Genomic DNA, 14,987 nt, shown 5'->3' with positions numbered 1-14,987 from the left:
CTATATATTATACGAATCTTTAGCTTACGATACCGCCTAATCAACCTGTCTATCTAATTAGGACTAGCGGGCTTAAGATCCTTCTCTTATAGTAATAAATCGGCTATTACTTGTATACTAGCCTTTAATAGCGGGAAGCCTCTAAGATCTAGCTCGAATATATACTTAAGTATTACCCTCTCTTCTAGCTCTATAAGCTTCTTCGAATTGGGCTCGTAGTTACTCCGAGAAGGTCGTCTATTCAATCGATACCCTAGTATAGTTCGAGACGCGTCGTATACCTTAATAGCAAGTCGATTCGTAATTATTACGTCGCGTTTCGTAGCCTAGATAGCTAAGGTCAGTTTAGCCTCGTTTAAAGATAATATACGCTATAATAGTAGTTATCTAGCTGTATCTATAGAAGTGGTACAGTTCTTAGTAAAAGTGGCCCGCTTAGTAGTATAGCCCGCTTGGTAGTAAAGTATATTATATACTCTTAGATTGCTATATATATAATAAGTTAGATAACTTATATCATTACTACTCTACTTTACTTCTATAGTAAAGAGCGCTAATTAAATAGTAAATATTCTTATTAATTTACCTAAATGGTTTTCATATTTAATAGAAGAGTATTATTAAGTACATTAATAGATAGTAACTTATATATAAGCTTTTACTTTAATATTATATATTGTTAGAGTCTACTTCAATCTTGAATAGCCTATAAGTTGTGTTTAGTGTAAAGTGAAAATAATATCACTTCAGCGATAAATACTGATGTCACACTAAGCCTAATCGGGTCAGGCAAAGTGAGATATCATTTTCCCTCTCGATCCCTACCTGTACCTGCACCTGCACCTGCCTTGCTCGCCTTGGATGTCAGGCCACTGCTTAAAGACGACGTCGGGCGTACGTTGAGGCGAGGCGATCACAGCAGCAGCAACAGCATCCTCCGTCTCACCGCGTCCGCGTCCCACGCCATCACTTCAGTGTGCATGCTCGTCGTTCCTCGCCAACTAGCCGCTGCTCTAATGTATGTCCCACTTTCTTGAACGGCTCGCGCCTATTTTCTCCAATAGCCTGAAACAGCCAGAAGCCGCCATTGATTGTTGAACGAGCACGCGCGTTGTAACTCGCGCTCAAGCAATTCCACAGAGTGGACTCGCAGTCTCACCACAACGCTCGCCTGGAAGCACACATAAGTGACACGTTACAACCCGGGCGAGTGTCTTGTGGACCAGCTGCCGGGACTTGGAGGAGGAAAGCGCCTTGCCCGGGAGTCGCTTTACCTGCAGCTTCCCACGCTCGGAATGTCTTAAAGATTACGTCTGCGCCGGAGAGTTGCTGATGCTGTTGGGCTTCTTCAGGAGCCACCACTCGACTACTCACAAGGGAAGAAAAGAGCCTTGCAAAGTGGCGCTTTCGGTGTGAGTGCAACGCCACTTGAGAACCAGACACAAAGACTAGAGGCTTGCTGCAGGACCCGCCAGGCCAAACCACCAAACCATAGCCGCGGACCGCAGACGACAGCCTGCATCAACATCGTCGATGACAGCCGAACGGCGTCACCCTCGTCCTTCATTCCACCGGCTCCTCAGCGGCCGCTCAGCACACGTTCGTCGTGCCTGGTTTTCGTCGCGAACCCGAGCAATTCCGAAGACAGTGTTGTCGAAGGCCTAAAGCTTCTGCATATTGAGACTGGGTGGCCGGCAGTGTTGCTGTATACATATCTTGGCATAGAGCACTTGTTCGGCAGTGGTCCGCGAGCCCTAGCTTTGGATGGTCCAGGTATTCTCACACAGTCGGCACATTCGGCGGTTCCGGGCCCGATACCGACAACATGCCAATCGACGATGTCTTTCCTGCGCTTCTGACTAGCTCGAGGTTGACAGCGGTATCAACAGGTATGTACATCGTGTCACATCACTACGCTGCAAGCTGATTCTCGAGCGAGACAAGGGTCCTCAAATAAGAACCATCTACGACGTCAAGTTTTACCCGTACAACACCATCGACGATGACCAGGTTTTTGCCTTGGTTGCTGAAGAATGTGTGAGTAAGTGCTGCGCGGTGTAACAACATGCACAAGGCTAATTTGGGCAAAGGTGGCCGTGTGCCGCACGAAGTTGGGCTCAGAACCGCATTTTGAGGTGTTGAGCTGGATCGTGGACGAAGAGGTAATTGACTATCCCGCCCCATGACCTGCTTCGACGGCTGACGGACCCACAAAGGAATCAATCGCGTCTTACAACAGTCTTGTATGGACCAAACACCCCACAACGCGGAAGCCGCTGCTTTGCATCGCGGGTCACAAACCGAAGCATATCAAGATCCTGGACGTGGAAACTGGCAGACCAGTTCGGAATCTTGTTGGGCATGGAAAAGGCATCAATGACCTTGCGGTATCCCCACTCTCCACCAGCCTCCTGTTTTCAGCTGCAGAAGATAACACGATCCGCCTATGGAACCTCGAGCCTGAGTACGAGAAGCAACCATGTGTGGCGCTCTTCGGCGGCGAGGGTCACAAGTCGCCTGTATTAGCCATGCACCTACATCCGAACGGCAAGTGGATGCTCACCGGTGGCATCGATACCGCGGTGTGCTTGTGGGCTGTGCCAGATCTCGAAGAGTTGCGAAGAGAAGATGGCAGCCCGCCTGACCAGGAGCCGATGGTTGTCTATCACCCACATTTCTTCTCCAAGGAGGTACATTCCAACTACGTTGACAGCTTTGCCTTCTACGACGATCTAATCATCTCTCGTGCGGCACGAGATCCGAAATACCAGGACAGAAATGAGATCTTAATTTGGAGAATCGAAGGTTTCGACCCTGAAGCTACGCGACCTTCTCAGCCGCCTATACCTGAAGGCCTCCGGCGAACGCGCACATCATTCACCTCTGATGAAGGCCTTGCATTCAAGCGGCTGCTGACGTTGGACATGCCACATACCGACCGATTCTACCAACGATTCGGTTTCCTTCACGCCCCTGTGATGAGACCTATCTTGGCCATGGGTGATCAAAAGTCGAAATTCTGTTTTTGGGACCTGCAGAGATTGGATGAAGGACTTGATCCCAAGTATGCTGCCAAGCTGAAGAAATCAAGGGGCCGGAAAACCAAGACAGTCTCCGCGACAAACAACCTACAGAGACTCGGAGATATTAGGCGGAGTGAAAGTGTCGCAGAGGTCACACCGAGCACCACTCGTACGTAACATGCTGCATTTGTTACTTCGTTGCTGATATGACTACAGCAGATGCGTCGTCCACCGTGACCGCCGAGCGAGAGTATGCTCTTGCAGATCCTTATCTACTGATCAAGCCTCATCACACCGAAGAGTCAAAGACAGAGCTATCGAAAGTCGAAGGAACTCTGCGCCACTTCGCGACTTCGCAGATTGCTTGGAGCCCGGATGGAACTTGGATGATTGCTGTCGGTGATCTAGGCATGATTACCATTTTCCATCGGGACAAAGCTGTGGTCAACCTGCAAGACGAGACCCTGAGTGGCACCTAAGGCCCTTGTGGTAAAGATCTCACCACTACGACCTTCTGACCGGCACCTAGAAGTAAGATCATATCTGGGACAGCTGAATCACACTTATCAGCTCGCCTGCAGCGGACCGTTGGTGAAATTGCGGAAGACCAAGCCCAAATGTCTCGGTCTCACAGCAGCAAACAAGTGCGCTGCTCTTATTTGAGCTCGGTCGAGCAGAACAGAGTGAGGTCAACCGGGTATTCACCATCCGACAAGCATCCATGACAACAATACAGAGTGTCACGCGCATTGCACTGCTCGCAGTACTCCTGTACTATGCTAGCGCACCTTCAAGGAAGACGACCAGGACTTTACTGAGCCTTCCGGCAGATCTGCGCATGAACATTTGGTATTTCGCGGCAGCAGACGATCGGCCGACAGCATACGAACCGAAGTCAGACCAGGAGGAACACGACACACTGGGCAGAGTCGTGGTAGCATCGACCGGATGTCTAGTGCACTCTTTGCTTCAGATCAATCGCCAAATTCGCCACGAAGCACTTGACGCTGTGTTCTGTGCAAATCGTCTTATGATGCGATACGGTTCAATGGAACATTCTGGCGCCTTCAACGGCTGCATGGTCTTAATTGTCTGGTCAAGGATCATGAGCTTCGCTTGATGTGCATCGCAGACTCGGGGCGTGACTTTCGCGGTCGGATACGCTGGTACCGTGATCACATCCGCTTTGTGAGGAGCTGGGCCGACATTCGACAGTGTAGATCACACTTCGGTGGCGATGTTTACTGCAAGTTTTCTCGATATCGAGCTGACGCGCCGCTGCAGAACTCCATACTCGGCCGTGCGCAGTTTCTACTGAGGAAAATCCTGAGGATAGCATGGGATAGCATGGGATACGCTTGCTGCAATGATACCATGACAGACGAGACCTAAACATCCTCCCCAGCCGCCCTCCGTATCACATCCACCATAACCTCAGGCTTCGAATAAAACGGACTATGGCTCACCTCCGCCGTCTCCGTCCTGATCCCAAACCCCTTCGCTCCCTCCTCCACCATCATTTTCTGCACCTCATACGGAATCGCCTGATCCGCCGTACAGTAAAGACACGTACTCGGCACATGCTTCCACGCCGCATACGTCACCTTCGAAAACGTTATCTGAAACGCATGCGGCCTTAACATCGCCACTGCAGCTTTCGCCTCCTCCTCGGGCAAGTCGTTGTAGAACATCTCGATGGGAGTCTTGCACTTGTACAACATCTTATCCGCGGAAACGTCATACCAGGGTATCACAGCGCTAGCGAAGGCCGAGTCGAGAGATTGCCCTTCGGACAGGACGAAGGAGCAGCAGTAGAACAAGTGCGTAACGCCGCCGGGCAGGTTTGCGGATGTTTGAGAGGCGAGGTCTAGAACGGCGATTGCTTCGCTGCTGGGGAGGCCGCCGTAGGAGTGGCCTACGACGAGGACGTTGTGGCCAGAGTTGGCGGCTTCTTCGATGGCTGATCGGATCCGGGAGATGTCTTCGGACCAGTCGTGGATGGGGTGGGAAGGGTCGATGGAGGCTAGATGCACGCGGACGGTATTGTAGCCGTGGTGTTGGAGGGGCGTGTAGACTTTGACGTAGCATTCGGGGTTGTGCTATGCTCCTGGCTACGGGACGTTGTGTTAATGTCTAAGGCTAGTTGATACCTGTAACAGCAGTGCAGTGCTTTGCACGACTTACCACGGAGACGATGGTCGTCGGAGCCATTTCGAGCGATGTGAACTAGGGTAAAGTGAAAGGAATGGATGCACAAGTGATCATCGTAAGCTTCAACCCTCCCTTGAGCTGGCTTTTATATCAATTAGATAAGGCGTCCAGCACATCTTAGCCCCAGGGCCTTTGAGTGAACTCTAAAGGGACCGCGTCTAGGGTTGCCATATCTTAAAGCTTCGAAGGAAGCTTGGCTTTGGTGCGGCCGCTCTTGTCCGCTTCGTCAAGAGAAGAAGAGAACAAGTTCTACTTCGCGTTATTTCGCTCTTCTGCTGAGCTCCTTAGTCAGTTGTTGTGAAGCTGAATGGAACTTGTGTTCTACCGCGTATGCCAACGAAGAGCCGTGATGGGCGAATGACTCCTCCCCTTCAAGCGGGGAGCGGACGCGGTGATAGCGTGCTGACTCTTCGAGACGCTGTATAGGATTACCAGGTGACCATATCTGGACTTCGATCTTGCGATATCTCAGCACTGTTGCCGCGGCCATCTTTCCCAATAATCGCTCCCACTCCTCACCTGTTCCATCAAGCCCACCTCAGGCCTGAAGATGCCTTTATATGGAAATCCAGCCATGTTATGCATCTGCGTAGAAGTCGCGACACCACTTCGTGCATCCACGGCGACTTGCACGTCTTTCGTGTGTTCAAGCAATGTGAGCAGGCAACGGTAATTCTCCGATACCTCGGCGACATCGCTGGGGCGCTCTCAACGTACGTCAACGAAGTAACCGTTGTGCTGAGCCCTGGGGGAGCCTGGTACGAGGTCCTTGCCCCGAAGTTTCTTAGAAACGTCGCGATTGCTGGACGTGGGGTTCATCACACGGAAGGCGGTGGTCATTCGACAGCTTGTTGGGTCTGGCATAGTTGCAGTCCTCGTCGATCAGTAATCACTACATATGTATCTCACGGTCAAAATTGCGTCACTCTCAAGAGGATAGTGCCCTTTGTTCCTGCCTCATCACCTTTCATCGCCAGAAGTCGCTGTGCGAAGAAATTCGCACTGTCCTGGGAGTGACTCCGGACGGAAAACCGACCCGACTCCTTCTAGTCATCTTCGAAGCAGCGCCTCACTGACCGCGGCGTTGGCATTTGCGTTGAGTCACTTTGTAAGTGATGCAGTGGGACGATTTCTAGACCTTAGGTTTTCATCGTTGTAGTGGGAAGGAGTTGCAATGCTTCGTGTGTGACTTCCGAGAAGAACGGCAGCGGGGAGACTTTTCAATTTGGAAAGAGCTTTGAGCGTCGATGCCTCGTGAGCCACACTGTTTCGTGTTCAATGTTATTGATTACATTGCACCAGTCTCAATGCTTCTTGTGTTCTTGGGCTTGGTCTGAAGTCATGTCCTGCCGTTTCAGCTCCAGCACATAATTTTGGGACAATATATACAGCTTTAAGGACTCTTCGTCCATCCAATTAGCTCTTAAGCTGCCCTGGTGTAGTTGGTTATCACGTCAGTCTAACAACCTGGCCTCGCCGCCTATTGTGTCCACTGAAGGGTAAGCGTTGCTCTGACCACATACCATCGAGATTCATCTAACCAATATCACAGTCGCCGGTTCAAGTCCGGCGGGCAGTACAATGCTTCTTAGGAAGTGGTTGTGACAATATGTCCGCATACGTCCTTTCCTTTTTGCCTCTTTCCGTCTCGCCATGCAAGGTTTAAACCACTCAGGCGATCAGGCGGGACCTGCATCGATTCTCGGAAATGCATACAGACCATAGGTGAAGTACCGAGAACATTCTATTGTTAGTCGAAAGGACTTTGGTATCTGTTGTTCGCGACGCTTGTGCAATGGTTCACAAGAGCAGCTCCTTGAGCTCAGAATCACGGACTGCGTCGCATTGCCATGCTGGCACCAGAAGGCTATGACCATGAGCCTCAGTCGTGCACAGATAGATTCTTGAGAGTAGTGGCAGAAAGAGAGGAACATAAGCTAGAGCATGGACTTTTGTTGCATTGATCACACACATCTATGTGCTCTGTCGTATAACGAGGCAGCAACCAGGCTAACGCTACTATACAGATCTTTTCACAGCTCGATTGGAGCCAGACGTGACTTTTTGCCATGATGCTTTTTGGATGATGCAACAGCGACCTCTCTAGGCGCTCACGACGGCGTTGACCGACTTGGCGAAGTAGTCGATGTTCTTCATGTTCAGACCAGCCATGCTGATGCGACCGTTTTGAGTCATGTAGATGTGGTACTCCTCACGGAGCTTGGTGACATGATCGGGAGCCAGACCAGTGAAGGAGAACATGCCAATCTGATCTGTGATGTGGTTCCAGGTACCTGGAGTCTTGAGCTCCTCCAGCTTGCTCCGAAGAGCCTTACGCATCTCCTTGATACGGCCAGACATGGTGCGGAGGTCCTCTTCCCACTGTGCGAAGAGCTTGTCGTCGTTAAGCACGAGCGATGCGATGCGTGCGCCGTAGGCAGGTGGGTTGGAGATCTCAGAGCGCTGCAGGATCGCAAGCTGACTGCCGACACGAGTGACAGTCTCGGTGGCGTGAGAGCCTGGTGATGTGACGAAGTGGAAGCAGCCTGCACGCTCGCCGTACAGACCAAAGTTCTTGGCGTACGACTGAGCAATCAGGAGCTCGAAGCCCTGCTCAACGAAGTAGTTGATAGCCCAGCCGTCCTGCTCAAGCGATCCAGAGGCGAAGCCCTGGTATGCGGTATCGAAGAATGGGAAGAGGTGTCTCTGCTGCATCACCTCGGCGATCTGCTTCCACTGCTCTTGTGTTGGGTCGACACCAGTCGGGTTGTGTGCGCAGGCGTGAAGGAGGATGATGCTGCCCTCTGGAGCAGACTTGAGAGTGCTGAGCATGCCGTCGAAGTCGAGACCCTTGGTCTTCTTCGAGAAGTATGGGTACTTTTGGATCTTTAGATTGACATTGCTGAAAATCTGGTTGTGGTTGGCCCTATGTATATCAGTCATGCTGTCTGGTGGAGTAGGTTTTACAACGACGGCTCACCATGTTGGATCGCTGACGTAGACTGCCTTTGCCTCTGGTGTCTTGGGGTTGTAGAATCTGGAGAGGAAGAGTGCTCCCAAGTGGACAGCACCAGTTCCTGAGATGGTCTGTAATGAGACTGCTCGCTTGTCTTGGATGGCGGGCGATTTCTTGCCGAGGATGAGCTTCTGTGAGGCGGAAGTGAAGTCTGGGAGACCAGCAATGGGGAGGTATTCGTGGTTCAGGTCTGGATCGCTGCGTAGACGCTCATCTGCCTGTGGGTGGTGTCAGTCGCTGGCACTTGACCTCTCTCACCGCGGATATCTCACCTGCTTGACGACTGGCAAGACCCATGGCTTGGCGTTGTCATCACGGTATGCTCCAATGCCCAAGTCCACCTTCTTCGAGTCGGTGTCTCTGCGGTATGCTGCCATCAGCCCAAAGAGCGGGTCCTCGGGTGCCTGAGGAACGACATCCTGGGTGAAGGAGGTGGCGTTGCTGATTGATCCCATCTGGCCTGCGAGCTGTGCTAGTCGGTCTTGAGGGTTCTGTGTGTTTTGGAGAGCTTTGTTTGTCGGTGTTTGTGACATGTTTAAACTCGAACCTAGAGCTTGTGGTCGGTGACTGCAGGGTCCAGCTCAGGTGGGGTAGGGGATGTGGAGTGAGTGACGGTGTGATAAACGGACGGATGCCACTGTCCAGAAGGATGGAGAAAGACGAGTAACCACAGTATACGGACACAAGGTGAGACGCGATGAGGCTCTTAAGCCGGTCCGAGATATTATCGACTCCATGTGATGGATGCATGACCTATCGAGTACTTAGCCAGGTACAACGAAGCTAGACTAGAACCTAGCCGACGGCGGAAGCCTAGTTAGTCAAGTTTATCAAAAATAGCGGTATAGAGTCTGTTTGTCCGTTTATCTATTAGTCGATATATCGATGTCTCGTTTAGTTAGTTTATAGAATAGTTAGTGTCTCGTTTAGTAGACGTATCTACTATATATTAAGTACTTACGTAAATCGTATTATAAGGTATTGTCACGGCCGCTCCGCAAGTGAAGGATCGGCAAAGGGGCACGTGACCTCAGATCACGTGACGCTCGGCCCGAAGCCGACCCGTAACACCTCGGCCCTTAAGTATAGGCCTCGACCTTAGAACCTACTTCTCTCTTTAGCTATCGACTTTATTAATATTACACCCCTATACTCTCGTACTATAGCCTCGTAACACTTCGATAGCTTATTAATAAGGACGCTACTATATTTAGCGCCGCTTAGCTCAAAAATCGCGATAGCGCGACTCCTCGAAATTCCCGACCCGTACTAGCGTAGAAGCGTAGTGCTCTCTCTCTCTCCCTTCTAGTAAAGACGCTAGAAGGGCGTACTATACTTATAGTATAGCGAGACCGTAGGGCACCGGCCCTAGCGGCGGCGCAAACACTTAACGTATCGTACGCTATACGCGACTAACTCGAAAGTTAGAACTCTTTACGCGAGCCGATTAGTATACCTAGTCCGATAACTCCGTCCTACTAGATTCCTATACTAAGTACGCTAATACGGAGCGCGAGATTCTCGACTAGCTTCTAGAAGAGGAGGAAGGTAACGAGATATAGCTCGAAATCCCCGATACTCTTAACCTTACTACGTTATTATACGAGGGCGACATTATTAAGTATAAGAACGACTATAGGTCCTACGATAATACTCGAAAAGACTTCGCCGTTGACTTTATAGACGCCTAGGGTCGCGGTAGTACCTAGCGTATCCTACTCGAGTAGCTACGTATACTCGACTCGACCTAGCTTTACGATTACGTTAAGAATTAACTAAAAGCTATCTTATACGTACTTCGTAAGCTCGAAGCCGATTATTGCCAAGCTATCCTAGATAGGGCGGCGTTATATAAGGCTAACGAGCTGAATAAGAAGAAGTTTAAGGATATATATACCGAGTTATAATATACTACGAAGTATAAGTAGGAATATAAGTAAGACCTCGAACAAGTAAACGAGGACTTAAGTAAGGTAAAGTAGGACGTAACTAAGTATAGGAAGTAGGCTAACGAATAGTATAATTATACTAAGTCCACTAAGAACGAAGTTAGTATACTTAAGGCTAAGGTAGCCGGACTCGATAGCCTCGTACCTAATAAGACCGTACCTACTACTATAGATATAGTAGGGCTATAATAGAAGATTTAGACGCTCTAGTAGGAACTCGAGGAGGCTAAGCGTAGCCGTACTACCGAGAAACTAAAGGAACGTAGTGCTCGTTCCCTCTCCGAGTCACGACGCCGCCGCGGTAATAAGCCTACTAATACGCCCGCCGGTAAGCCTATTAATAAGGGGACTAAGGAGTAGCCTACCGCCCGTAAGTACCGTAAGTAGCGCGTCTACGACTTATCTAATCTAGATTTATCCGACTTATCCTCCGACTCCGATTCCGACGTCGATCTACCTCTACGTAAGAGTAAGGGTAAGAAGAAGGATAAGAAGAAGAGTAAGGAACTAGTTATTATTAAGGAGGACTACGAGATAGTAGATACTAGCGTCGACGTAGTCCGCTATAATCCTACTATATCTAAGGACTTTAAGACTAGTAGCTACGTCGATATACCGAAGCCTAAGTTCTCTAGTAAGAACTATAGTAAGGACTCCCTAAGCCTTGATAAGTAGACTATATAACTTAGTAACAAGTTCGCCGTCTCGACTTTTAAGGACGTACTATCCGCCCTTTGCTTTGTTTAAGAATATACTACCGGATTAGTATAGTAGATACTTCGAAACCACATTCTATAGAAGATCCTTATCGGAAAGTATATAGTTAGTAAGCCCTTTAAGTCCGTATAGAAAGCCCTTAAGTTCCTTAACCGTAACTTCGGCGACTATAACTCCGAAGGTACGGTACGTAATAATATAGACGCTCTAAAGATAGGAGAATTAGACAAGTTCTCTCTATTCTACGCTAAGTACTAGAAGGAACGCGCTCGCCTACTACTAGCTTTAAGCCGTAGGTAGGAAACTCTTAAGCTAAAGAAGAAGCTTAGCTTTAAGTACCGTACCCGTCTTATAGGACTTACGGAATTCAAGATAGTCGAGGGCCTAGCTTCGTAATACTATCGCCTAGAGAGCGAGATAGCTTAGCTCGATATCGACCTACCTCGAAAGGTTAACGATAATAAGGATAACAAGAAGCTATCTAGCGGCAAGCCTCCGGGCGCGACGCTAGGTATAACTACGCCTACTATCGGCTAGGTAATACCGCTAGCGATTCCCGCTAATACTAGTACACCGCTTAGTCGCTTACCGTATACTAACTAGGCCTTACTTCTATAGAAGGACCGGCCTAAGCAATATAAGAACCTCGTACTACTTACCTAAGATTAGCGTACCTAGATTATTATAAGCGGTAGCTACCTACGGTACCGCGGCACCGGACACGCCTTAGGAGTAGCTAGCTATCTACTCGACCCCTACGAGCGCCTAAAGCGAAAGACCGCTAATAATAGTCTAACCGCTATAGTAGTAGTACTACCGGCGGAAAACGCCTAGACTATTATCTAAGCGTAATAGATAATAGTCCGACATAGGAAGTGTTATATTAGTATAAGCACTATTACTTACCTTACGAACACGAACACGAACATAAACATTACGGTATAAGAACAGTATAGGCATTTCCATTATAAGCCCGTCCGAACACACCCTCTATAGAAGTAGATAAAGGACCCGAAGTCTCGTATTACTTTATAGTAGAGGGTAGGGCAGATAGACATTATATATATACCTTTCTCAATAACGGTACTAACTCTAAACTCGTAAATACTACCTACGCGCAAAAACACAACTTCTACTTATATAATATTAAACCTTTTACTCTCGGACTAGGGGACGGCTCGTAAGCCCCTACTATTATTTCAAAAGTAATAAATATCGAGCTTAACCTATAGGGCTATACCGAAATCGTGAAGTGTCTAGTTACCGACACTTACTACGACATCGTATTAGGCTTAGGTTAGTACGTAAAACACAGCCCTTATAAGGACTAGAAGCGACACAGAATTATATTTAATGATACTAGCTACCGTAGCTACTCCCTTTACTAGGATATTATACTACCTATAGTCTTACCTCCTATCGAAACACTAGCAATCCCTCCGCTAGACTATAATAGCCTTAAACGACTAGACATCTCCGCTATACCGGTCTATTAACCTATCGAAGGAGTTAGCGTAGAGCGTATTAGGTACTATACGAGTAAAGGCGATATTAAGTAAATCAGCCTCTACGGACTCCGTAAGCTATCTCGTATAAAGGGGGCTAAAGTCTATACGATATAGATTAACCCGCGCGAGACTTACGCTAGTAAGAGCGTAGCTAACCCCGTAATTACATAAGCATTAGGCCTATATACTATAACAGCACGAAAAGTTATAGGTAGTAAAGCTACCTTCGCCTACGCTATATACGTCGAAGATTCCTATTACCGTATACTACGACACCGCTAAGAGTACTAGGCGGAAGTGTACGCTATAAGTGTAGTAGATTACAATGTCTTTATAGAGAAGTTATATAGGAAGGAGAAGGAAGCCGATATGGCGAAGTTGCTAGTCTACTACTAGTATAGAAAGGACCTCTTCTTAAAAGTAGAATCAAGTAAGCTACCTCCGTATCGGCTAGGCTTAGATCACGAGATCAAGCTGAAGCAGGATACTAGACCACCTTTTAAACGCCTATATCTAATATCTAACAAAGAGTCTAAGGTAGTAAAAGCTTAGGTCGACGACTAGCTCGAGAAAGGCAATATCTAGCGTAGTAATTTACCGGCCGCTTCGCTAGTTATTATTATACGCAAACCGGGCGGCGGTCTACGAGTATATATTGACTACCGAGCTTTAAATACTATTATAGTCAAGTCTAGGTACCCTATTCCGCTTATCTAAGACACCCTAAACCGGATTAGTAGGAAGAAGTACTTTACTAAGCTCGACGTTATCGCCGTATTTAATCGCCTACGTATTATAGAAGGCGATAAATAGAAGACTGCCTTTATAACACGGTATAGGCAGTTCGAATGCTTAGTTATACCATTTGGATTATATAATGCCCCTAGTACGTTCTAGTTATATATTAACGATGCCCTACGAGAGTACCTCGATGACTTTACCTCCGCGTACCTTAATAACGCTCTGATCTTTAGCGATACTCTCGAGGAGCACATCGAGTATATATACAAGGTAATAGCTAAGCTTTAGGAGGCCGGCCTCTAGCTTAACATCGACAAGTACGAGTTCTACGTCTAGGAGACTAAGTACCTAGGCCTTATTATTAGTGCTAATAAGATCAAGATAGATAAGGAGAAGATCGCTACGATTTAGGAATAGGAGACCCCTCGCAACCTAACGGACATCTTGTTATTCCTAGGATTCTATAACTTCTATTGTAGGTTTATTCGTAACTACTTAGGTATCGCGTATCCTATAACACAACTCACTAAGAAGGACGTACCTTAGCTATAGGATGATACCTATTAGTAAGCCTTCGACCGTATAAAGCTAGCCTTTATAGAAGATGATATCGTACTCGCGCATTTCGTAGCTAGTAGAGAGACTAAACTTAAAACGGACGTATCGGATTTCGTTACGGCTACTATTATGTCGTAAAAGGGTAATAATAGCATTTGGCGCCCGGTTGCATTTATATTAAAGAAGATGTTACTATAAGAATGTAACTATAACATCTATAATAAGGAGTTACTTACTATCGTTAAGGCGTTTAAGGAATAGAAACCGGAGCTTATATCTAGGGATATCGACGGCGATAAGACCGACTTCGAGTACCTTACTAACGAGAGCGGCAAGCCTATCCTCGTATACTCTAATTATAAGAACCTAGAATAGTTTATAAGCACGAAGGTACTAAACCGCCGGTAGGTACGCTAGTCTAAATTCTTGTTATAGTTCTACTTTAAGATCGTGTACATCCCTAGCAAAAGTAATATTAAGCCCGACACGCTTACTCGTCGTCCGTAAGACATTCTAGCTAGTAATAACGACCTACGGCGACAGTACTAAGAACAAACGCTACTGCCTAAACATCGCTTCCTTAATATCTTACCTATAGAAATTCACCCCGGGCGACAAGTTAATAACCTAATAACAGAATTACGTATAGCCTACGGTAAACTAGAGATATAGTAAGCGTTACGGTAGCTAGATACTAGAGAACTATATTAGCTCCTAAGGCGACACCGTATAGACGGGGCTAATACCGTAGCCGTAGGCGGATTAATATATATTAAGAATAGATACGGCGGCTATAACGTTTTTGTTCCGGATGTACCTAATCTACGCTTTAAGGTGTTCTAGGCTTACTATAGTATACCTTCCGCTAGCTACCCGGGACGAGCGAAGACCTACGAGCTTATTACTAGAGACTTCGTCTAGCTTAGTCTATCGTAATACGTCCGTAACAAGATTTTTAAGTGCTATAAATACCGCTTATCGAAACCCTCGTAGACGTAATACCCTAGGCTACTAAAACTACTACTAATTCCCTTTAAGCTCTAGGATAAGATCGTAATAGACTTCGTAGTTAGCTTACTAGAAAGTACGAGTAGCTACGACGGTGTAATATATACGGATGTTTTAACTATTACTAACCGTACGGGTAAGGGCTCTTATATAATTCTAGTAAAGGAGATGACCGTAGAATATATTACGTATATCTTCGTACGGGACTACTACCGTCTCTACGGCCTACCTCTATCGATTGTGACTAATAGGGGCA

The 14,987-nt window shown here is 47.5% G+C and overlaps 3 protein-coding genes across 3 annotated transcripts; 1 reads left to right on the top strand and 2 right to left on the bottom strand.

Moving 5' to 3' along the window:
• Positions 1 to 1,825: 1,825 nt before the first annotated feature.
• CLAFUR5_07996 (Polycomb protein esc) lies at positions 1,826 to 3,502 on the top strand (the record flags this gene model as incomplete). The annotated part of the gene is made up of 5 exons (XM_047907144.1): positions 1,826 to 1,889; positions 1,940 to 2,037; positions 2,091 to 2,162; positions 2,217 to 3,192; positions 3,240 to 3,502. 5 exons carry the CDS (start codon positions 1,826 to 1,828, stop codon positions 3,500 to 3,502), a joined length of 1,473 nt encoding a protein of 490 aa, XP_047759040.1.
• A 909-nt stretch (positions 3,503 to 4,411) lies between these two features.
• CLAFUR5_07995 (Alpha/beta hydrolase nvfD) lies at positions 4,412 to 5,234 on the bottom strand (the record flags this gene model as incomplete). The annotated part of the gene is made up of 2 exons (XM_047907143.1): positions 4,412 to 5,122; positions 5,208 to 5,234. 2 exons carry the CDS (start codon positions 5,232 to 5,234, stop codon positions 4,412 to 4,414), a joined length of 738 nt encoding a protein of 245 aa, XP_047759038.1.
• Positions 5,235 to 7,337: 2,103 nt separating this feature from the next.
• Positions 7,338 to 8,783, bottom strand: CLAFUR5_07994 (Aspartate aminotransferase, cytoplasmic; the record flags this gene model as incomplete). The annotated part of the gene is made up of 3 exons (XM_047907142.1): positions 7,338 to 8,160; positions 8,215 to 8,468; positions 8,523 to 8,783. The coding sequence occupies 3 exons, from the start codon at positions 8,781 to 8,783 to the stop codon at positions 7,338 to 7,340; spliced, it is 1,338 nt and encodes a 445-aa protein (XP_047759039.1).
• Between the last annotated feature and the right edge of the window lie 6,204 nt (positions 8,784 to 14,987).

Source organism: Fulvia fulva, chromosome 3, assembly GCF_020509005.1.
Source record: "Fulvia fulva chromosome 3, complete sequence".
Classification (NCBI taxonomy): Eukaryota; Fungi; Ascomycota; class Dothideomycetes; order Mycosphaerellales; family Mycosphaerellaceae; genus Fulvia; species Fulvia fulva.
The sequence above is the reverse complement of the archived record's forward strand: the minus strand, read 5'-3'. Positions and strand labels throughout refer to the sequence as shown.